The 22,802-nt window shown below is 46.5% G+C and overlaps 2 protein-coding genes and 1 long non-coding RNA gene across 12 annotated transcripts in view; 2 read left to right on the top strand and 1 right to left on the bottom strand.

The window, feature by feature from the left end:
- Positions 1-13,486, top strand: part of LOC308179890 (uncharacterized protein) — a 140,500-nt gene extending 127,014 nt beyond the window's left edge. For 4 of the 10 annotated variants that reach the window (XM_080560707.1, XM_080560710.1, XM_080560709.1 and 1 more), the window contains 6 exons: positions 6,673-6,855; positions 7,675-7,986; positions 8,752-8,901; positions 9,377-9,499; positions 10,294-10,326; positions 11,459-13,486. In XM_080560707.1, coding sequence (XP_080416833.1) covers positions 6,774-6,855; positions 7,675-7,986; positions 8,752-8,901; positions 9,377-9,499; positions 10,294-10,326; positions 11,459-11,577 — 819 coding nt within the window. In that variant the 5' untranslated portion in view covers positions 6,673-6,773 and the 3' untranslated portion in view covers positions 11,578-13,486. Of the gene's footprint in view, positions 1-2,797; positions 2,995-6,672; positions 6,856-7,674; positions 7,987-8,751; positions 8,902-9,376; positions 9,500-10,293; positions 10,327-10,830; positions 10,861-11,458 lie in introns of those variants that run through there. The other 6 variants (XM_080560704.1, XM_080560703.1, XM_080560711.1 and 3 more) reach the window with 5 other exon arrangements.
- On the bottom strand, positions 943-2,665 carry LOC308179908. The gene is made up of 2 exons (XR_013940679.1): positions 2,489-2,665; positions 943-2,294 (listed from the first exon to the last, which is right to left on the bottom strand). It is a non-coding gene; the product is annotated as an uncharacterized lncRNA (long non-coding RNA).
- Positions 5,292-22,802, top strand: part of LOC308179894 (uncharacterized protein) — a 46,449-nt gene continuing 28,938 nt past the window's right edge. Inside the window, exon 1 of the mRNA XM_080560719.1 lies at positions 5,292-5,445. The gene's annotated coding sequence lies outside the window, so the exon portion shown is untranslated. The remainder of the gene's footprint in view (positions 5,446-22,802) is intronic.

Below are 22,802 nucleotides of genomic sequence, written 5' to 3'. Positions count from 1 at the left end.
TACTGGGTTCCTGAGACAAGAACTGATTTGCCTCAGGCAAGATCCCAGCCTCCAGGACAAGCTATATGACAGCAAGCTGATATTTGGTATGTGTGAAAGCTCTTAGTACTGGCTGTCCTACCTGATTAAATTATAGTATGTGGTAGTATATTATAGCATATAATTGTATCCCGTCGCACTCCTATGTAGCCCTGCTGAACTCTGCACTCCCTTTTCATTTCCAGAAGCCACACTGAGCTCTGTCGTGCAGGCTGGAGTGGGTAGCATCCCTCCTAGAGACTGTCACAGCACCTAATTTGGTGGAGCTGCTTCTGGCTAACAGCACAGCTACCAGGGAGCCAGGGGCTCAGGTGAAAGAAAGTCTTTAACGTGTGGGACTGTGACATGTAACTGGTATTGCATGTTTTTCTCAAAGAAACATGTTTTTAGGAGGAAAAGGTAAAGCCTTAGCCTTGAGGAAATGACATAAGAAAGACCTACAAAAGAGGTAATGCAGCTGAGCTTGACCTGGCTTACTATAACAATATTGACTTACTGGAACAACTCCCTGCTAACTCGTTATCACTCATCATTTCTACAGAGCCGTTGGCTCAACCTACTGCCTTTTTTTCTATGCTACAGATAGCACGAGCTGCCCAGAGGTGCAAGAAAGTCTGTCCTTTTCTATTTCCCTACTAGTGTTTTCTGACTACTTCAGTGCACTCATGGTGTGGGAACCAAATGTTGAATATAGGCAGTAATTCCCAACATAGTTTCTCAGGCCACTGCAAGACCCTGAGTTCTGTCTGGAAAATTAACTTAGATTTGTTACTACTATTTTTTCTGGCTCCCTCTTACTGAGTCAGGAGCTACCCGTGCTGAGGGATGTACCAGCTTGGGGTTCCCAGACAACCTGATGGAAGGCACAACACCTTTCCTCCCTGGCTGTCATTCACATTTGCTTGTTTCTTCTCTAATTTGTGGAGTATTAGTTATTTTGTTGATTTATTCTCACATTTGCATTTAAAGAAATCTCTTGTTTTACGTTTAGTTCTCAAAATATTTATTTTAATGTTATGGATAAAGCTTCTTCTTGGGTCTTTATTGGGATTACAAGATTTAAATACAGTGGATGGATAGTCTTTGAGGACAAGTATTTCATTCTCTTTATACTTTTCTTCTGTCTATGATAACTTCTCAGGAGGCTGAGTTAAAACCCAAATAGAAATTTGTTTGGAGCCTAGAAGGGTGGAAGAATCCTTTTCTCTCCTTTCCCAGAGTTTATTGTGGAGGACGTTGTCATATTTCTGCTTATTCCTCTTTGGAATAAGCTTTTGCAGAAGAAGCATAGGCATTATACTGGATTCACCGTCTTTCCACTTTTCCAATATGCAGCAAATTTATGTGCTGGAGTTATTCAAAAGTACGTGCTTGTCATGTCAGAACTAGAAAGGCTTTACAGGAAATCTGACTCCAGTCTGTGCAGGCAAAGAATGTAACAGGTAAGGTATGGGTGCATATCTGGCACAGGAAAGCAAAACAAAACAAAACAAAACAAAAAAACATAGATGAGAGGAATTCCAAAAAAATCTGGGCAAGGTAATTGTCCTGAACTCTGAGAGCAGGCAGCAGAAAAGGAAAATAGAAAGGAAACCTTGCAGCTACAGTGATAATGCACCTCAGGGATTGGTCTTGTGTTGTGTTGGTGCTGAGCCCCAGCCCACGGGGACCTTTCTCTGCTTTTCCGTGAGCCTAATAACTGGAGAATGTGTTCCCAGCCCAGCTGCAGTCTGCAAGCAGCCAGCTCAGGGATACACCTGCCTGTCCGCTGTCCTCAGCCTCCTCTTCCTTGGCAATAGGGCACTCTCTGCTGATCCTACACAGATGTCTTCCACAACACAGACAAGAAGACAGGCAACAAATGTCTGCGTCTAGCTTTAATGTGTGTTAATTTGGCAGTCTGGACTATTTGTGCATGGGACAAACATTTGTTTTGAATCTAAGCTCGCCCCTTAACAGACTGCGCTGAGAGCCAGGGTGGCAGGCTGCATTTAAGAAAATGTAGTCCTAGTGGGAGAGTGTCTGCATCATCTGGTGTTCTGGTACTGGGAGCTGATGCATGCACCTCTTCGCTCCCTGATACTGCTCAAAACCCGCCTGGGTGCCATCCTGCACAAGGTGCTCTAGGTGATCCTTCTCGGCTGGGGGTTGGACTGGGTGATCTTCAGAGGTCCCTGCCAACCTCGGCCGTTCTGGGATTCTCTGACATACTGAGGGCAGCATTTAAAGAAGTCTTCCACAAGCCCTATTAGTGGCTGCAGAGAAGATAAACACACCACATAGTATGTGAAATACTGCAGAACAGATGCTTGAAGATTTTATTCCATGGTCAGAGCTAACACATAATATTTTCTCTATTAAACAGCAAATATAAAAGTGGTCAGCTACAAATGAATACCTGTGGCGTTAACCTCAAACTGCTTTGCCAAGGCCAGTGAGCCTGTTTTACCTGAGTTGTGGTGATTCCAGGAAATGGAGAGGTTACTTTGCTGTCCCGAGGGCTGTGCAGACTTTCTGCCTGTTACATGGTAGGAGAGCCAGGCGCAGGTCTCAGACCCTCTCAGTTCACATCCCTGCTGCAGTACGCAGAGAGGCAGCCTTCGTGCCCAGCTCCTGTGCGGGGGGCACATCCTGGGAGTGGGTTTTGGCAGGGGAGGCTGCAGTGCTTTCCACGCTGTCCAGCTGCAGCATCCTATGTAGCAGCGTGGACGTACCTTGCTGACATTGCGCCAGCCGTCCTGCCTATAGCAAGAAGTGAAAGTGAAAATGGAATTGCCCTTAAAAGGAGGGAAAAGCCACCGGTCTGCCTTTGTCTCGGGGATCCACGCTCTTGGAATCGGAGCTCGATGTCCTGGGTGAAGGAGAAGCTGCTCAGGAACCACAGCTTCCAGCTGCGGGGCTCGCTGCAGAGGAAGAGGCACTTGAAGGCTTCCTTGGTGACAAATCACTTTTGAGGTACTTGTACTGTGCTTTTCTTTAGGAGGTCCTGTCTATAGTCTATAGCCGGTCTTTTTTCTTTCAAATACTTAGCGGTTCCTCTTTTTAAGGAGACATTTAGAAAGGGCCACTAAAAGTGTAACTGTGGTGGAAGGGAAACATTCAGTGTTTTCTCTGTAGGGAAAAACGTGCGCTACTCTGTGTATGCGACTGTGCCAAACAAATAGCACCACGCTTTGCAGCCCCGCCTGTCAGCTTTTGAGCAGCTCTGCACTGCTGTCCCATTGTTGATATGAGTGCAAAAACATAACAGCTTCATTAATTAGTGCAATTTAATGTAGGTGGGAGTGACTGCAGAAATTACAGAATAAATCTATTATTGTACTTTCTTCTCCTATAACCCCCGAATAATTTTTCTGACATCCAGTTAACCATTATTTATTTTCTCATAACTTCTTTGCATGTTTTTCTGACATCCCCTTACCAAAGTTGTCATCCTACTAAACTTGCACGTAAAGGATAATTTGCCAGGAGGGTGCAGTAGAAATCTTTGCAGCTCTCTCCCTTTCCGTTGAGAAGCTGTCACCCACGCTGCAGCTGATGGTGGTGTGTTTCCCTGGGGCTGCTGCTGCACCCCAAAATGGACCTGTGGGGATCCAGACCCCGAAGGCTCTGGGTTCAGAGCTAAACAAAACAGAGAACCAAAACAGAAAGGGTCGGGCAGTAAGGATATTGGTTTCAAAATAAAAGAAATGAAACTAGGGAAACGGTTCATACTACTTGCCTTAATGTGCTGCAAACAGTGCAAAATCTCAGCAGTGTTTTCCACTGGCTGTGGTGGAAGAATTTTTTAATTTTGGTTTCTGAAGAAGTTTTCTCAGCTCAAGGACCGTGTCCTGCTGATTGCTTGCTGGAACTGCTGGTAACAAACTGCACTTGTAGGTACTTGCTCTGGAAATAGCTGTTTTTGCCTCTTCCTCTGATTTTGCTTATGTTTTTTCTTTATTGCAAAGGCTTGTTGAGAGTGTCAGTCAGCAGATCAACAAAGTGAAACGGGTACTGTAAGCAATACTGGAGTTATGTAAAGTCCACTCCTTTTCCCGGAAAGAACTTAGAGTGTAAAAAAATCCGTAGTCACTTGTGAAGTTCTTTGATTGTTGTTTTTGTTGCTTCCTTCTGACCATTTGCTTCAAACTGAAACCTAATTAAGTCCTTTACACAGGCTACTTAGGGTAACACACAAACCTCTTCTGAAAATATACTGTGTTATTCCACCAAGACCGTTCTGCCTGACTGTAAGAGCCATACACTAAAGTGCTCAGAAAGCTGCAAAGATGTGTGGCTGGGTGGAGGAGCGAGGAAGGACAGGGAAATGCCGTGTTTGCAGCTGGGGGAGCATGGGGGCTCCCGCGGGCTGGTGACTGTGTGTCAGGATCAGTCGGAGGGGGAAGTGCTCCAGAAGCCCAGGGCAGCAGCCCTGCTCCCTCCTGCCCTTCAGGGGGCTATGGGGACCCCCCACAGCCCTGCGCTCATCACCCTGGGGTCCCTGCAGAAGGGGCAGCCCCGCCTGAGCCCGGCTGGAGGGGGAGGACGGGGAGCGTGAGGGCGCACGCCAAGGAAGCGGTGAGCTGGTTTGGCTTGTGCTGGGGCAGGAAAACGCAGGTGGCTCACCAGGACATTGTGTCTCGGCTTTATCTTTGAAAGAGGACCTTTCCTTCGGGGGAGGTGATGCTGTTGCTTTATTGACTCTCTTTCTTGGCTTGATGAACACTGGAGTTGTCTATTGCAACCTGTTTGCTATGAATTTATGGGAGAAAGAAAAGCAGGAGAGTTTCAGGTGGGGATTTGTTCTCCAGTAGCTCCTTTCAAAAACAAAGCCAGAACACCTTGCTGGGGCTCTCCACACAGCTGATGCTTCAGTCATCTGCTGCTGGTGGCTGTCTGCATTTAGGGTCTGGCATTGCCTTGTTCCAGCTGTGCAGGCAACTTGAGCAGCTCTGAATGTGGGAATTCATATTGCCCCCAAAAGGCAGGCAAGCTGGGGTAAAACCTCGATGAAAAATGTTTTCTGTCCAAAGCAACTGTTCTGTTTTAGATTTGAGTGTTTTATTGTTAGCAAAAATTTAAAATAAATGGTAGGAGGTGGCCAAGATAACTGTCAGAAACCTGCCAAAAGAGAGGATCATTAAGGCAGGGCAGTGGGAGAAGGCAGGGCTTTGCAGATAGGGTTATGGGTTTTAGAAATAAGAAAAGAGGAGGTGGAGGAGAAGGCAGGAATGTTTCCAGAGGAGGAGGAGCAAGGATGAGGCAAGGAGGCTGCAAAGGGAAGGAGAAAACAGAATATATAGATGGGAGGCTGAAAACCGGACCAGAAGTCCCATGGTGTCCCTCACCTCGGGGCAGTAACCGCCCGGTGTGCTGCAGCTGCTGCGGGGGCACTGCGTCGGGCCAGGCTCCCAGGAGGACAAGGTTGGTGACAGTCCCTCGGGACCCGAGGGGACAGGGGCAGCCGACTGATGCTTTGCAGAGCAGGAAGCAGACTTTAAGTGAGCATTGTTTGGAAGGGCACTGAATGATGTGGGGATTTTTTTGGGAAAAAAAGAAGATCAGAACCAGTTTTAGATGTATGGATAGAGAAAGAGAGAAGACCCTGTGCTCACGCGATGCTCTGAATGGTGCTGATAGCTGGTGGTCCCCAGAGAAATTCTTGCAAGATCAAAGATTTGTGAAAACAGCAGCAGTGACCGCAGAGCAGAGGAATTGGTCCCTCGTGTGGTGCGAAGTGGCAGCGGACGGGTGGCAGCACCGGCACCTCTGGGCCATGCCCAGCATCTCCTGGGCTCGGGCCCTGCGGGGGGCATCGAGAACTTGGGGTGCTGCAGTGGGGGGCCCGGATTTTATTCCATGGGAAATTTTGCAGCCGGTCTCCAAGATCGGCTGCGTCCCTCCTGTGCCAGCTGGAAGGGGCTTGTTTTGGGGACGGGGTTTCTCCTGTCCCGTCTGCTCCTGGGGACTGGGGGTCGCGATCATTAACTTCTGCTGAGGAGTTCATGCATAAATTGGAAACTCACTCAAGGTATTTCTCGGGCAGTGACATATCAAGAAAATTATTTTACTGAAAACTTCTAACAAAAAGCTCCAAAGGGCTAATTGTTTGTTGGAGCTTGCCTGGTGAGGAAAGGTAGGTTACTTCTCTGAGAGTTTTTCTCCTTTGGAAATTAGAAGTCATGTTTTACTAAAACATACTTTACAAATTTGTTATTGTTTCGTTGAAATGATCTAGGATGCTTTTCTAACTAGATATCTAACAATCTAATAAAAAAAAACCTAATATCTTGTTTTCTAACAAGATATTAGTGGGAAAGAAATACTAAGGGTTGTCTGGTTTTATTTTTAATTTGAACAGATATTTTCCATCAGCTTTTCCAAATTAAAATTCCATTTAACACTAAATATTTCATATTGGGTTAAACTAAACATTCATTCAGCACAGAACATCTTTCGTGTCTATTTTTGGTGTCGTTTTGGAAGTGGCAGCCATTTGTTGTATATATTGCTGAGTGATGCGCATGGGGCCACTGAATTCCAGTTTTCTCGGCTTGAAGCTTCACAGCACTTGGCCTGGAGGCCGTTTTCTCTTTGACTAGGGAAAGATAACAGAAAGGAGGTAATGGATGCTATTTAATGTCCGAACAGGGAGATGAGTGCAGGAGGAGCCCGGTGAGCCTGCCCCAGGATCGTGGAGCATCCAACAGCACCAGAGCCAGGGTCGTGGAGCATCCAACAGCACCAGAGCCATGCTCCCAGGCAGACAAACGGGCTCTGCCTGCTTCCCGTGGCTGTGCTTGCTGCTTCTCAGTGGCCCCGCTCTGCAGCCAGGTGAGTCTCCTGATGGAGCTCCTTGCTTCTCACTGTGCTTCAGTAGCTAAAAACTTTTCAACTGTTAATAGAAAGCTCGGTTGTGTCCAGCTGAAACTAAGAGCACAGAACAACTAAGGTGAGAAAAGAAATTAAGAAGGGGAAGGTGATTCACTTCTCTGTTACAACTGCCTGCCTTGGGAGGAATGACTTACCCTTTGGCTCTTCCTGAAGCCAGGTGGGGTGAATCCTTTCTTAAAGGACTGGCCCTTTACCAGAAGGGTCTGAGAGAGCAAAACCCCTCTGTCAGCTGTCAGTGCCCAGCCCTGGCATGCTCCAGTACCTCAGCCAGGCTGCAGGTGCCTGCTGGTTTGTCTGGGAAGCTGTTGCCTGTGGGGACAGCGGACTGAGTGAGTGGCGCTGCATCCAGCTGCAGGCTGGCAGCTCGGCTGGCAGCGTGGTCCTGAGATCTCGTAGGTGCTGGAGATGCACCTGGTGGGACTGTGCCAAGGAGGTTTGGGAGGAGAGAAGACAAGGAGGGATGACTTGGCTGAACCTGCCTGGGCAGGGGGTCTCTTAGCTCAAGAGGGGAGATGTCTCTCAACTCACCTCCCAAGCTGCCAGCTTCCTAGTTCAAACCCCCGAGGCAGCAGTGAGGGAGTTGTATCACATTTCAACTCCAAAAACTATTCTGGAGACTGAACCCAGTACCTTAGAAAAACTTCCCATTGGCAGACAATGTCTCCTAAGCCACAACTGGGTTTGTCCACCAGAACTCATCTCCCCAGAAGTCTGAGGAGGAAACCGGTGATTAATAGCTGTCTTTGTTTTCTCATGTAGGTATTGCTGCGTCCAGAGATTACCCTGCTGAGGGGACAAATGGCCCTTCCTCTAACAAAATAAATGTGACAGTTTATCGCTGTAAAGATTGTGACAGCAAAATTTGCCAATTATCCAATTACGAGAGGTTTGAAATAATCGGAGAAACACAAAATGGGACATTATCTAATGACATTATTCAGTTGGTGACCAGTGAAACTCACATCATTATGTGCTTTCAGCAAGAAATTAAGTATCTTAACGAAGTTTATGCCATCATCTTGGAGAACAACTCGGGAATAGGAGAATCCTGTGGCAACCTGGAGCTTGGAGGTAAACTCAGCTGGGAGTCTAGCTATGAATATATAGATAATACTTTTCTGGTCATGAAACCAAACTGTAATATATTTGGGAAGACACTGAGATTAATGAGAAAACTAACTTGTCAAAATGAGTGTTTGTTTTTTTTTATTATTGTGAAACATGTTAACCTGATTTATGAAGATACCTTTTTTTTTTCCAACGGCAGTTCTAATGATCAAATTCTGTGTTGGTTTGCAATGTATGAATCTGATATACTTTAGTCAGTATACGCTGAAATTCAGGTCTAGCCTAACAAGCCATTCTGTGTTGTTCTTCTGTACAATTCAGTAAATAATCCTGCCAGTTTTCTCACAAGACTGTCAGGATGAGAAATGAAAATGCCTGTCAGTACACGTAGGATGTGGCTCCAAGAGTGCAAAGCGTAAAAAGCAAGTGATGTATAATGCAATTGCTCATGACCTGCTGAATGATGCCAAGCCCGTCCCTGAACAACGGTGTCTTCCCTCCCAGCCCTAAAATTTCATGTTCTTAATTACTTATGAAAACTTTTTGCTATCTTCATATTTGAAGACCTTGACTATTGGTTCATAGAAGGGTTCATCAGCTTTAGTGAGAAGAAAATCTGACACCTATTGAACTAAGGATGATTGTAGCAACCTCAACTTTGTGTGGCATACAAAGAATCTAAGTTGTTGACTTATAACCCTTGGTTAAAAAATTTATAAATGATCCATATTTATATTTAATGCTGCTTTTATCTTTCGCCTTCCCTAGAAAATGGGGCGCATCACATCACAGAGGAGGAAAAAATCTGCTGTGCAGTAGAGACAAATGAAACCAAAGCATATGTCAGGAACCTGAACTGCTACATTGAAAGCAAGAAAACAAGCTCAATATACAGGCCCCCTGATGATATAACTCTAGGTTAGTCTCTTCATGTGTTTGTCTGCCTTTAGCTTTGAGACAGTTTTGCTCAGACTGGTTGCTGTGAGTAGTTTCACAGGTGTTTTGGGAGGAATGTTCTGTACATTCATATCTTGGACCCACATGTGCTGTAGCATCCAAACTCAGGGACTTTCCCCCAACCTATGCAGGTGCCTCATCCTAGGCATATTTATCCATATATACCAGTCCTGGATATAGGCATAAGTGACTGTATCTGCAGCTATCCAGCAATAGATACAGGGATGCTGAGGGAAGATGGAATGTGGTGGGCGTGCAACAAGATTCCAGAATTCCACTTACGAGTGAATAGCAAATGGGACTTTACCTCTGGGCTAAGAGGACACTTGTCCTGCGCGCACTTATTAAGGTATTAAAATAACTGCTTATGAGGCAGGCTCGTTTCCTGGCATACCTGTTTGATCATTTGAATCCTGTGTTTTCTTCTGCTCTGCAGATAATCCAACAGATCCAGGCAACAGTAAGAGAATTGGCATCACTGCCGCTTTCCTGATTCTTGGGGTTTGTGCAGCAGCAGCACTGGCGCTGTATTGTGTTCAAAGAACCCGAAATGGTCAAGGTACAGTCTGACAAAACATTATGTTTCCCATGGGTAACGTGACTTTACAAGCAGCCTTGGGAGTGGAAATGGAAGTGTACAGCGTTTTCTTTCTGTATCTCGTTTCCATAAAATTGTTTAGAAAGTTGCTAAGTGATATTCATTGTGAAGGGGAGACTGGGCTGGCACATGGCCTAGATTCCACCTCTGCATTTGGTGCTGTGACATAGTCCGCAGCCAGCAGGCTTTAGTACGACAAATAAGCACAAATAAACTTCCTCACCACCACACTAATGCAGCCAAGTGATCGCACTTGAGAGGCAGTTTTAACTTAGAAAAGAATATATTCTTAACTTAGAAAAGAATATATTTTAAATGTTTTTGTTGTTGGTGGTGTTTTTTGTTATTTTTTGCAGACTAATATGCACAGAAAGGACTGGGATGGGCTGTATGGACTGAATAGAGAGCATAGTGCACTGTTCTTAAAGTGCAGTAGTGCTAAAGCAGCTTTTCAGAAATTCCTGTGTATAGGACAGGAGTCTAGGAGTATAGGACCTGGGCTGCAGCTGTGCTGTCATGTGGCAAACAAAGCATTATCCCTGCCGAGAGGTACCCCTCTCAGAGGTTATTTATACCTCACACTTGGTGCAGAGTTGTGGAGAAACACAAGGCCTGTGGATCTGTGTTAGATAGACAGCAGTTGCTCAGGCATTCTGGATTAATGTAAGTAGGGAAAAACAACTGCAGGTCTATTAGTTTTAAATCTTCTAAGTAACTCTGCTAATGCTGGTACTTTCTTGCTCTTGTTTTCCTAGGACCTGTCATAGTGCTCTATCAGATTCTTAAAGGTAAGCAATTACTTTTTTTTTGATTTAGTTATGATAAATGGTAAAATCATTTAGCTACAAAGGCAGGAGTGTGTTCAACAAAAGGCTAGGTGTGTTTACTAGGACTACGCTCAGTGGATGCCCATTTCCTCACTGCATCAAGGCTGTGTTAATAGATTTGAATCCCATAACTCTAGCCCTATGCCCCTATGTGACTCTGCAGTGGTTTTAATACTTGTGTGTTGATCATTTACACACTCCTACAGACACCCTTTCAGCCTGCAGCTCCCTCCCCTACATCCCTGGCTCCAAGGTTTATGGGACCTGAAGCTGTATTGTCAGAAGCTGAGATGTCTCCTCTCAGCTACTGAACTACCTCGTCCAACCAAATGCTCCTGTTGGCTCTTCCCTGGTAGTTGGTTGTTTCCTTCTAAGAGACTAGAAATTCCAAATTAATTTGTTTAAGGTTAACTTGGTTAGAATTTAGTTGTAGCCTAAGCTTTTTTTCTTTTGCTCCCTTTCTAGTGAATGGAGAGAGACAGCTGTCTTGAGAAGGTGATTCATCCCACTTAAAATGAGGTTTAAGATATGACGTGAACTTGCCTGTGAAGATGCCTGTTGCTCTCTGTTAACTATAAAGGAAGCCAATGGTACCAAGCAGAGACTGTTGAACATCCACAGTTAGATAAAACACAAGGCTATCTGGGAAAAACAAGAGCTATGCAAGTGCTTACACAACTCAGTAAAGACAAAGCGATGGTAGTCTCACGGTGATGATGCTGTTAAGACATATTAGTAGACATATTGGTGTGATAGTCAAAAAACTTTCTGCTGGTGGCTCTCCTGACATCCTGCCCTGTGGTGTAACACTCGGTGATGTTTCAGAGCTGTCCCAGACCCCCCTGAGGCACAGGCTGATGGCTGCAGAAACAGGGCAGGGTCTCAGCAGAGAAGCTGTGAACTCTCTGGGTGAAGAAGCTGCAAATCTGCAAACTTTCCTCTTTCAGAGCAACAGGCAGTACAGTAGCAGGTGGGGCAGGGCAGCTTCTCTGAGGACTTCACATCTCCAAGCCTAACAGGCAATCTGATTTTATTTCTCAGTGAAATTGACCTGTGCCTTTGCCTCACAGATGTTTTTCCTTCAATTCTGCAGGTGTTATAAAACCCAATCAGGCTTACGAAAGCAGAAGGTCACAGCCATTTGAAGCATCATCTATAAATGAGACAAACCAGGCCTTCATGACAGCAGCATCCTTCTCAAACAAAGTCTAGCCATCACCTGAAGAAACACATTTATTTTATACAAGACCTCACAGTAGTTTTCACAAATGTACTTTCACCACTCCCATGCATTCACCAAGGACTGCAATTGCCCTAGTTATCCAACTCCAGGCTTTTGCAAGCAATATGAGAAGCTTCCTGGGGCTACTGTCCTCTCCTGGTACTTGGTTGAGGAGCCCCAGCATCACAAGATGCATGGCTTGTTCGGCAGCACAGGCTTAAACCAGCTGAATCCTTCCAATGCTTTTTATGGTTGAAGCTACCAGTTCTCCTAAAATCCTTTGGAGAACTGCATCTGTGCTCAGGCAGGCCGTCTTGAACCCTGATGGAGATGTTCTCTGCATATCTTCCATGTCGTAACACAGTAGCGTGGCCATAGTTTTTCATCCGTTAACTCCCAGGTGGGTTCTAGATTTCCCCGAGAAGGAGTTTTGTAGAACCATGGAACAGCTTGGGTTGGAAGGGACCTTAAAGACCACCCGCTAGCTCAGGCTCTCCAGAGCCTCATCCAGCCTGTACAGGTGAGCGGCTTGTTTCGTTAGAGCGGTTTGGCCTTCTGAGCCAAAAGTCTGGTTTTGCAGCCACCTGCAGGCTGAAGGCTACTCTGCGGGCTCTGTCCTGTGCAGCAGAGACAGGAGGGCCTGCACTTCAGGGATCCCCAAAGGGTAGTTCTCAGGCAGCATGTCATCTTCAAATGATTTACTACTCATGCTTGATTTGAGTAAATCCTCAAAATTTGCATTATACCCAAACCAGTATCAGGCTTTTGAGCAAAAAGCAGCAGCATCCAAATTGCAAAAGCACATCCCCGAAGTGGGATGGATGCTTGCTGAATCATGTTTTGCATGGTTTAACCAACCATAAACCTGTAAGCTGGCACTTTTGGCTGGAAATCTCAAAGGATGTAGGATGTTGTGTGACTCTGTATACATAAAAAATCCAAAAAAAAAGTATACAAAAGCATACAAAAAAGTTATGGACCTTTTATTTTTTTCTTAACCTCAAAACTTTGGAAGGTCCTTCAAATACAAGTAGGGAATTTCTATGTTGTTTTGCAACAGTATGATTAGTTCAACGTGCATTTTTCCAGTGCAGCTATCATGGGTGTTACTTTTGGCTCTGTTTCTCTGCTGTAAGTCATTGCTGCGAGAGCCTCTGAGGAAGTGCCAAGCATTCCCATTGATGCATTGAGCTGTGTGCTGGGCTTCAGGAGATTCCAGTGATGCGTACCTGATTTTCCTAGACCTAGAAAAACACTGTCTTAAAATTAAAGGCTATCGCAGTTCTCTGATGTGGTCTTTTAATGGGGAAAAACAAATGTGTGTATACATATTCATGTGTGCGTGTAGGGTGGTCAAATTGATGACTGACACTGTTCTTTTTTTGTGTACCCTCAGATTTTGAGTTTTTTGAAAAAGAAACAACATGCTATTTGACAACTTATATTGTGGTAATTCGAGGGATTCAAGTTTAATAGCGTGCAAGTTTAATTTCTAATCTTTAACACCAGTTGGGGCCAGAGAGCTAGTCAAGTCTTGAGAATAAAGGTTACCTGCCCGTTTCCGCGCAGTGACAGTTGCTCAGCTAAATCTGTCACAAGATGCAATTCACAAACTGACTTTGGGGTTCACCCAGGCACACACTTTCCTTCTCATCTTTTCTGCCTTCCTACTGCTGATTTTGCAGACAGTGATAGTCAGAGGTGTCACTCCCAGCTGTTCTGATTTGCGCCTCCTGAGCTGCGTTTTGCCTGTAATGCCAGTCATCTGATGTCTTGGGAAAAGGGCTTTAATGATCTATGCTCTTGGCTCTCAGCAAGTGAATGATGTTGCTTTATGTGCTTTTTGACAAATAAATATATCCACGCAAATAGTTCTGAAATAAAAATCAACTGAAAATATCAGGTGGCCTGACTCAATAAATGGCATAATTTGATAGTTGCAGTTTTATTTTAATGAGCTTAGTTTCCTGTTCTTGTAGTCATCACAATGCCATGTCAACTTTAAAACTGGCTGTTCACTGGTAACCCTGCATCGATCATTTTGTTCTTTGGCTTGTTCATGTCCTTTACGAAGCATCACCATCACATGAGCCCCATACTCATAACCCAGCATTATTGTGATGATCCACTTCTTGAGTATTGCAAAACCAAAGTCCAGGAGTAGGAAATCCCTCCTCCCATCTGCTTTTTTATCTAGTAGTGAGCCTTCATAGGGCTAATTGAAAGCTCATTTCACAACCCACCTGAACTCGAGTTTCTTTACAAGGATTGATGACTTTTCTCAGCTGTCAAGCATTCAAGAAATTCTCTGGGAACACTCCCTTTCCCTGTACATTCACAGAGAGAACCATTCCTGCAGAAAGAGCTGTTTGTTGTATCAGGGAGAGAGTAGGATGTGAGCTATAGCTGAGCTTCCCTTTTGCTGGTGGCTTGCAGCAACGGAACGTCTTTAAGTGTGAAGCTATGGGAGAGGTACACACCGTGCCGCTGCTCAGAAAATGCACACCATACCATTGCTTGGAGAACACAGGCTTGTCATTGGCAAAATACAGGTCAAACCTGCAAGTGTGTGAGCAGGCTTTGTATAATAATTTAAGGTTTAGCTGAAGTAATGGAGTATCTTTGTCCCACTTGCCCCTTACAAAGCCAACTTTCAATTGCAGCCTGCAACCTGGCAGGCTGCTGAGCCTGGGGGGCACTGACAGTCTGTATCGACTGCAGCTCGTGCCTATGTCTCCAGTAACAGCCCCCACATCTGGGAGTTGTTCCATGGTAGTAAAGTGTGGGCGTTGCCAGTGTGAAGTCAACAACAAAATACACCTCTCTCTAAATCTGTTGCTCCCCTCTCTGTCACAGTCTCTGTGATGTGAAGACAAAAGAAGCAAGTTGCTGGGGAGAGGGAGAGAACTCGTTAAAAAGCAGCTGATGTAGCTGGAAGATATCAGCCAGGTTTTGGCACACAATCCTTTCTTCACATCTTCAGCTCATCAGTTGGGCTATCAGCTGGGGACTGGGAGGAGACCTCATCATGGTCTACATCTTCTTCACGAGGGGGAACGGGGGGGCAGGTGCCAATCTCTTCTCTTTGGTGATCAGTGAGAGGATCCAAGGGAATGGAGTCAAGCTGTGACAGGGGAGGTTCAGGTTGGATATCAGGAAAGGGTTCTTGCACTTGCCGATGCGATCAGCTCCAGACATGTTCTTCAGCGGAGCGGGGGATCGAGGCGGGCAGGGCTTTTTTTCTGGCACCAAGGCTACTCGAGGCAGCCGAGGGAGCTGCTAGGGCCTGGCAGCCCTCACGTGGGAGGCTGACCAGGCGTGGGCAGAGCCAGCAGCATCCCCTCCCCAGCCATACAAAGGCAGCCTCTAGGGAGCACGAGCGACCATGACGGGCAAGCAGGGCGGGGTGTGGCAGTTTGCGCAGCAGTGTGCAAAGGGAGGGCTCCGTCACCGCTCTTTTCCAACGGTGGTTGTAATCCGCTCCTGAAGAGCCCGGCCATGGTATCCGCCCAGCAGAAAGCCATGGCCTCTGCATCTCTTGCAGCCTCTTCAGCCACAGTCACCAATGTGGCTACCCAGAGGTCTCAGGGAAACACACAGCCGTCCAGGTCTTGGGCTGCAGGGTGTGCCCGAGTCTTCTGTCGGTGGATAAAAGGATAAAACCAGGCCCACTGGTGATAAGCTAAGGGATGGTGTGCTAGAATCAGAGGGACTGTGGGCTAGTGAGGTCCTTCGGTCTTCTCCATAAGGTGCTGTGTGCAATGAGGAACATTTGAAGTGCTTTTACACAAACGCACGCAGTATGAGGAAGAAACTGGATGAGCTAGAAGTCTTGGTCCAGTCCCACAGCTACGACATCATTGGCATAAGTGAAACCTGGTGGGATGAGTCCTGTGACTGGTGTGTTGCAATAGTTGGTTACAGGCTTCTCAGGAGGGACAGGCAGGGCAGGCGAGGTGGTGGGGTGGTGCTGTACGTGAAGGAGGGGCTGGACTGTGTGGAACTTGCAGTTGGTGATGGCCAAGTTGAGAGCCTCTGGGTAAGGATTAAGGGATGAACAAATAAGGGGGATGTCATTGTGGGGGTCTATTACAGACCACCCGGCCAGGACAACAACGCCGATGAATTATTCTTTGTGGAACTAAGAGATGCCTCAGGATCAACTGCCTTTGCCTTATGGGGGACTTCAACTTGCCAGACGTCAACTGGAATCACCACACGGCAGACAAGAGCAAGTCCAGGAGGTTCATAAAGCACCTAGATGAGAACTTCTTGGTGCAGGTGCTGAGAAACCCAACTAGGAAAGGTGCCCTCCTAGATCTGTTGCTGGAGAACAGAGAGGGTCTTGTGGGGGACGTGGCAATTGACAGCCATCTTGGTCATAGTGACCATGAAATGGTTGAGTTTAAAATTTTTGGTGACAGGAAGAAAACAGCCACCAAAACTTCAGCCCTGCATATGGGGAGAGCAGACTTCAGGCTGCTCAGTGAACTAGTTAACAAGGTCCCCTGGGAAACTGCTTTTGAAGGCGTCAGTGTCCATCAGTGCTGGTCAGTCTTTAAGCACTGCCTCCTAGAAGCACAGGATCAGGCAATTCCAAAATATCGGAAGTCAAGCATGTGGGACGTAAGGCCGGCTTGGCTGACCAGGGACCTTCTACTGGAGCTTAGGCGGAAAAAGAAAGTGTACGGCTACTGGAAGCAGGGTCAGGCAACGCGGAAGGAATACAGGGACACTGTTCATGTTTGTAGGGAGAAAATTCATGTGACCAAAGCCCAATTAGAGTTGAAGCTGGCCAGGTCTGTGGGAGACGATAAAAAGGGTTTATTTTAAATATGTGAATAGAAAAAGGAGGACCAGAGGAAACATAGGTCCAGTACTTGATGGGGAAGGTCACCTCACAGGCAAGGACATAGGCAAAACAGAGACATTTAATGCCTTCTTTGCCTCCATCTTCAACATTGATGATGGGTTTGGGACCCCAGGTGCCCATCTGGAGGACTGTGACGGTGGGAATGACAAACTCCCAACTGACCCTGAACGTGTGTGGGATTTGCTGCTCCATCTGGATCCATACAAGTCCATGGGTCTGGATGGGATTCATTCCAGGGTGCTTAGAGAGCTGGCTGACGTCATCGCGGGATGTCTCTCAATTATTTTTCAATGGTCTTGGGAATCTGGAGAGGTCCCAGTTGACTGGAAGCTGGCAAATGTTGTACCAATTTTCAAGAAGGGCAAAAAAGAAGACCCTGGCAACTACAGGCCTGTCAGACTCATGTCACTGCTTGGTAAAATTATGGAGAAGATTATCCTTGAAGTTATTGAAGTGCACCTGGGAGACAATGCAGTCATTGATCCCAGCCGATATGGGTTCATGATGCGTAGGTCCTGTTTGACTAACTAGATTTCCTTTTGTGATAAGATCACCCATCTAGTTGATCAAGGGAAACCAGCTGATTTGATCTTTTTGGATTTCAGTAAAGCTTTTGACACAGTTTTCCAGAGGATCCTACTGGACAAAATGTCCAGCATACAGCTAAACAAAAACATCATATGATGGGTGAGCAACTGGCTGATGGGCAGGGCTCAAAGGGTTGTGGTAAATGGGTCTGCATCAGGCTGGTGGACAGTCACTAGAGGGGTTCCCCAAGGCTCCATTTTAGGGCCAGTTCTCTTCAATGTTTTTATGAACGATTTGGATGTAGGACTTGAAGGTGTTTTGAGCAAATTTGCCGACGACACCAAACTTGGAGGAATTGTGGACTTGGATGAGGGTGGAAAGGCCTTGCAGAGAGACCTGGACAGATTGGAGAGCTGGGTGATCACCAACCGCATGAAGTTTAACAAGAGCAAGTGCCGGGTCCTGCACCTGTGACGGGGCAACCCTGGCTATACGTACAGACTGGGCAACGAGACGCTGGAGGGCAGCCCCGTAGAGAGGGATCTGGGGGTTGTGGCTGATAGCAAGCTGAATATGAGCCAGCAGTGTGCCCTGGCAGCCAGGAGGGCCAACCGTATCCTGGGATGCATCAAGCACAGCATTGCTAGTCGGTCGAGGGAAGTGATTGTCCCGCTCTACTCTGCACTGGTGCGGCCTCACCTCGAGTACTGTGTGCAGTTCTGGGCACCACAGCACAAAAAGGACGTGAAACTGTTGGAGAGTGTCCAGAGAAGGGCTACAAAGATAGTGAAGGGCCTAGAGGGGAAGACGTATGAGGAGCAGCTAAGGTTACTTGGCCTGTTCAGCCTGGAAAATAGGCATCTGAGGGGAGACCTCATCGCGGCCTACAGCTTCCTCACAAGGGGAAGTGGAGAGGAAGGCACTGATCTATTCTCCTTAGTGGCAAATGATAGGACCCGCGGAATGGTGTCAAGCTGCAACAGGGGAGGTTTAGGCTGAATATCAGGATAACAGGCTGGAGAGTTGGGCAGAGAGGAACCTCATGAGGTTCAACAAGGGCAAGCGCAGGGTCCTGCACCTAGGGAGGAAAAACCCCAGGCACCAGTACAGGTTGGGGGCTGACCTGCTGGAGGAGAGTTCTGTGGAGAGGGAACTAGGGGTCGTAGGGGACAACAAGTTAATCATGAGCCAGCAGTGTGCCCTTGTGGCCAAGAAGACCAATGGGATCCTAGCCTGTATCAAGAGGCGTGTGGACAGCAGATCAAGAGAGGTGATCCTCCCCCTCTACTCAGCTCTGGTGAGGCCACACCTGGAATTTTGTGTGCAGTTCTGGGCTCCCCAGTACAAGAGAGACATAGACCTTCTAGAGAGGGTCCAGCGTAGAGCCACAAAGATGATTAAGGGATTGGAGCATCTGTCTTAGGAGGAAAGACTAAGTGAGCTGGGCATGTTTAACCTATAGAAGAGGAGCTTGAGAAGCAGTTGACTAAGTTAGTTCTGGAAACTCAGCTCACCTGAATGAAGTGCTTACCATTGGCACTTCTCTAAATTCAAACAGAGCCAAGAAAAGATGTGGGAATCTCACCATATGAGATATTAGTTGGATTGTTGTACCTGGGCAAAGGGAATGAATTGCCTCAATTGGAGACAAAAGATGCTTTTCTTAAAAACTATATACTTGAGCTGTCATCCTGTTTGTCATCTCTCAGGACCCATGGATTGTTAGCTCAGACCCCACCCTTGGAAGTCCCAATCCATCCATTCCAAGCAGGAGATTGGGTTCTGATATGAACATGGAGGGAATCGAAGCTACAACCTGAGTGGGACTGACCATTCCAAGTACTCCTGACTACTGAGATGACAGTAAGAACAGCTGAGAAATGGTGGACTCATTACACCTGGGTGAAGGCATAAGTTGACCCCGAGACCTGAGAGAATATAGGAGAACCTTTAAAAATAAAAATTAGGAGGAGGTGTGAATCACAATTGTAAACTAATCTTTAATTTCTCCTTAGGAAAAAATAATGAATACCACGTGTAATTGGGGAAAAGAGTTGGCTTACATAGAATTAGTGTTCCCAGGGTATTTTTATATTAGTATGCATATCAGGGTTTACATTGGTATGCATATCATTCTTCATACTGATGGAAATTCAGGGGGCAATAATACTGACCCTGGGTGTGGAAATCTGACCTGTGAGGTAGGGAATTATCTATACCATACTGAATATGGTAATTATGGGAGTGCTAATATATATAATGCACACCAAACACGGCACAGGAATCATTCAGTAACCGGATGGCCAGTCCTGAACAGCAAAGGTTGGTATTAGCTATGTGGTAATAGGGCCAGGGAAGTGTTGCCCCTAAGAGGGAAGGGAGCTTGCACCCTGGGGGCAATAATTCTGAACATAACCATTATTGAGTTTATGCAAAACCAAAACCTGACTTTATCTCAACCCTTGAGCCCTTTCCATTGTATTTTCTCCCCATTTCTCTTTGAGCAGGGAGAGTGAGAGAGCAGTCAAGTGGAGTTCAGTGCCCAGCAGGGTAAAACCTCCACACCATTCCCACTGGTGGCGATGAGTCAGCAAAGTGCAAGGGTTGTCCTGTTGATATCCTTGTTGATATCCTGGTAGATATTTCAAAGTACAACTGGTGCCATGCAGTCACGGAGAACCTCATGCACAGGGCTGCTTTTAATTTCTCTGTGAACTGACTTGAGAGCTGCCCTGACAGAGGCATGTTTTTCTTCCATAGAGGCACTCTGTTTTTCAGTGGTAAGTTCCAGGTTGTCTCAGGTGGCAGGGAAAGGTGCTACAGGGAAGGGGTTGTTTGAGGTGGACTGAGACACCTTCTGCTGCTCCCAGGCTTTGTTGGATCTCACTTTTCTGAAATGGTTTTGACATGAAGTGGTTCTGAGAAAACACAGAAGTACAAGCTCTTTTGTGTATCCCAAGCTTAGAAATGAAACAAAATAAGAAAGACCTACCAAAGACGTAATGCAGCTGAGCTGGACCTAGCTTACTATAACAATATTGACTTACTGGAACAACTCCCTGCTAGCTCATTACCACTTATCATTTCTAGAGAGCTGTTGGCATGAAGTTTAACAAGAGCAAGTGCCGGGTCCTGCACCTGTGACGGGGCAACCCTGGCTATACGTACAGACTGGGCAACGAGACGCAGGAGAGCAGCCCCGCAGAGAGGGATCTGGGGGTCGTGGTTGACAGCAAGCTGAATATGAGCCAGCAGTGTGCCCTGGCAGCCAGGAGGGCCAACCGTATCCTGGGATGCATCAAGCACAGCATTGCTAGTCGGTCGAGGGAAGTGATTGTCCCGCTCTACTCTGCACTGGTGCGGCCTCACCTCGAGTACTGTGTGCAGTTCTGGACACCACAGTACAAGAAGGACATTAAACTGTTGGAGAGTGTCCAGAGGAGGGCAACAAAGATGGTGAAGGGCCTAGAGGGGAGGACATATGAGGAGCGGCTGAGGTCACTTGGCCTGTTCAGCCTGGAGAAGAGGAGGCTGAGGGGAGACCTCATTGTAGTAGACAGCTTCCTCATGAGGGGGAGTGGAGGGGCAGGCGACCTATTCTCCGTTATCACCAGTGATAGGACCCGTGGGAATGGTGTTAAGCTGAGGCAGGGGAAGTTTAGGATGCACATCAGGAAGAGGTTCTTCACCGAGAGGGTGGTTGCACACTGGAACAGGCTCCCCAGGGAAGGAGTCACTGCGCCAAGCCTGTCTGAATTTAAGAAGCGTTTGGACTGTGCACTTAGTCACATGGTCTGAACTTTTGGGTAGACCTGTGCGGTGCCAGGAGTTGGACTTGATGATCCTTATGGGTCCCTTCCAACTTGGGCTATTCTATGATTCTATTATTCTATGAAAAAGTGCTCAGCTACAAATGAATACCTGTGGCGTTAATGTCAAAGTGCTTTGCCAAGGCCAGTGAGCCTGTTTTACCTGAAATGTGGTGATTCCAGGAAATGGAGAGGTTACTTTGCTGTCCTGACGTCTGTGCAAACTTTCTGCCTGTTATGTGGTAGCAAAGCCAGGCACAGGTCTCAGACCCACTCAGCTCACAACCCTGCTGCAGTATGCAGAGAGGCAGCCTTCGTGCCCAGCTCCTTTGCGGGGGACACACACCGTGAGCAGGTTTTGGCAGGAAGACTGCTGTGATCTTCCATGCTTTCCAGGACGTACCTTGCTGACACTGCATCAGCTGCCCTTCCTATAGCAAGAAGTGAAAGTGAAAATGGAATTGCCCTTAAAAGGAGGGAAAAGCCACCGGTCTGCCTTTGTCTCGGGGATCCACGCTCTTGGAATCGGAGCTCGATGTCCTGGGTGAAGGAGAAGCTGCTCAGGAACCACAGCTTCCAGCTGCGGGGCTCGCTGCAGAGGAAGAGGCACTTGAAGGCTTCCTCGGTCACAAATCACTTTTGAGGTACTTGTACTGTGCTTTTCTTTAGGAGGTCCTGTCTATAGTCTATAGCCGGTCTTTTTTCTTTCAAATACTTAGCGGTTCCTCTTTTTAAGGAGACATTTAGAAAGGGCCACTAAAAGCGTGACTGTGGTGGAAGGGAAACATTCAGTGTTTTCTCTGTAGGGAAAAACGTGCGTTACTCTGTGTATGCGACTGTGCCAAACAAATAGCACCACGCTTTGCAGCCCCGCCTGTCAGCTTTTGAGCAGCTCTGCACTGCTGTCCCATTGTTGATATGAGTGCAAAAACATAACAGCTTCATTAATTAGTGCAATTTAATGTAGGTGGGAGTGACTGCAGAAATTACAGAATAAATCTGTTATATTATTTTCATCTCATATGACCCCCAAATAATTTTTCTGACATCCAGTTAACCATTGGTTGTTTTCTCATAACTTCTTTGCAAGTATTTCTGACATCCCCTTACCAAAGTTGTCATCCTACTAAACTTGCAAGTAAAGGATAATTTGCCGGGAGGGTGCAGTAAAAATCTTTGCAGCTCTCTCCCTTAGTTTTAGAATATAAGAAATGAAACTAGGGAAACGGTTCATACTACTTGCCTTAATGTGCTGCAAACAGTGCAAAATCTCAGCAGTGTTTTCCACTGGCTGTGGTGGAAGAATTTTTTAATTTTGGTTTCTGAAGAAGTTTTCTCAGCTCAAGGACCGTGTCCTGCTGATTGCTTGCTGGAACTGCTGGTAACAAACTGCACTTGTAGGCTTGCTCTGGAAATAGCTGTTTTGCCTCTTCCTCTGATTTTGCTTATGTTTTTTCTTTATTGCAAAGGCTTGTTGAGAGTGTCAGTCAGCAGATCAACAAAGTGAAACGGGTACTGTAAGCAATACTGGAGTTATGTAAAGTCCACTCCTTTTCCTGAAAAGAACTTAAGAGTGTAAAAAAAATCCATAGCCACTTGTGAAGTTCATCGATTTTTTTTCGTCTGTTTTGTTGTCGCTTTCTTCCTTCCTTTTGACCGCATTCTTCAAACTGTTTGAAACTTCAGTCCTTTACTCAAGCTACTTAGGGTAACACACAAACTTTTTCTGAAAATATATTGTGTTATTCCACCAAGACCGTTCTGCCTGACCATAGTAAAATGCTCAGAAAGCTGCAAAGCCCTGAGATGTGTTGCTGGGTGGAGGAGTGAGGAGGGGCAGGGAAATCCCATGTTTGCAGCTGGGGAAGAACGGGGGCTCCCCCAGCGGTGAGCTGGTTTGGCTTGTGCTGGGGCAGGAAAACGCAGGTGGCTCACCAGGACATTGTGTCTCGGCTTTATCTTTGAAAGAGGACCTTTCCTTCAGGGGAGGTGATGCTGTTGCTTT

The sequence above is a fragment of the Anser brachyrhynchus genome (assembly GCF_964034855.1).
Source record: "Anser brachyrhynchus genome assembly, chromosome: 18".
Classification (NCBI taxonomy): Eukaryota; Metazoa; Chordata; class Aves; order Anseriformes; family Anatidae; genus Anser; species Anser brachyrhynchus.
This window is presented reverse-complemented; position numbering and strand designations above follow the sequence as displayed.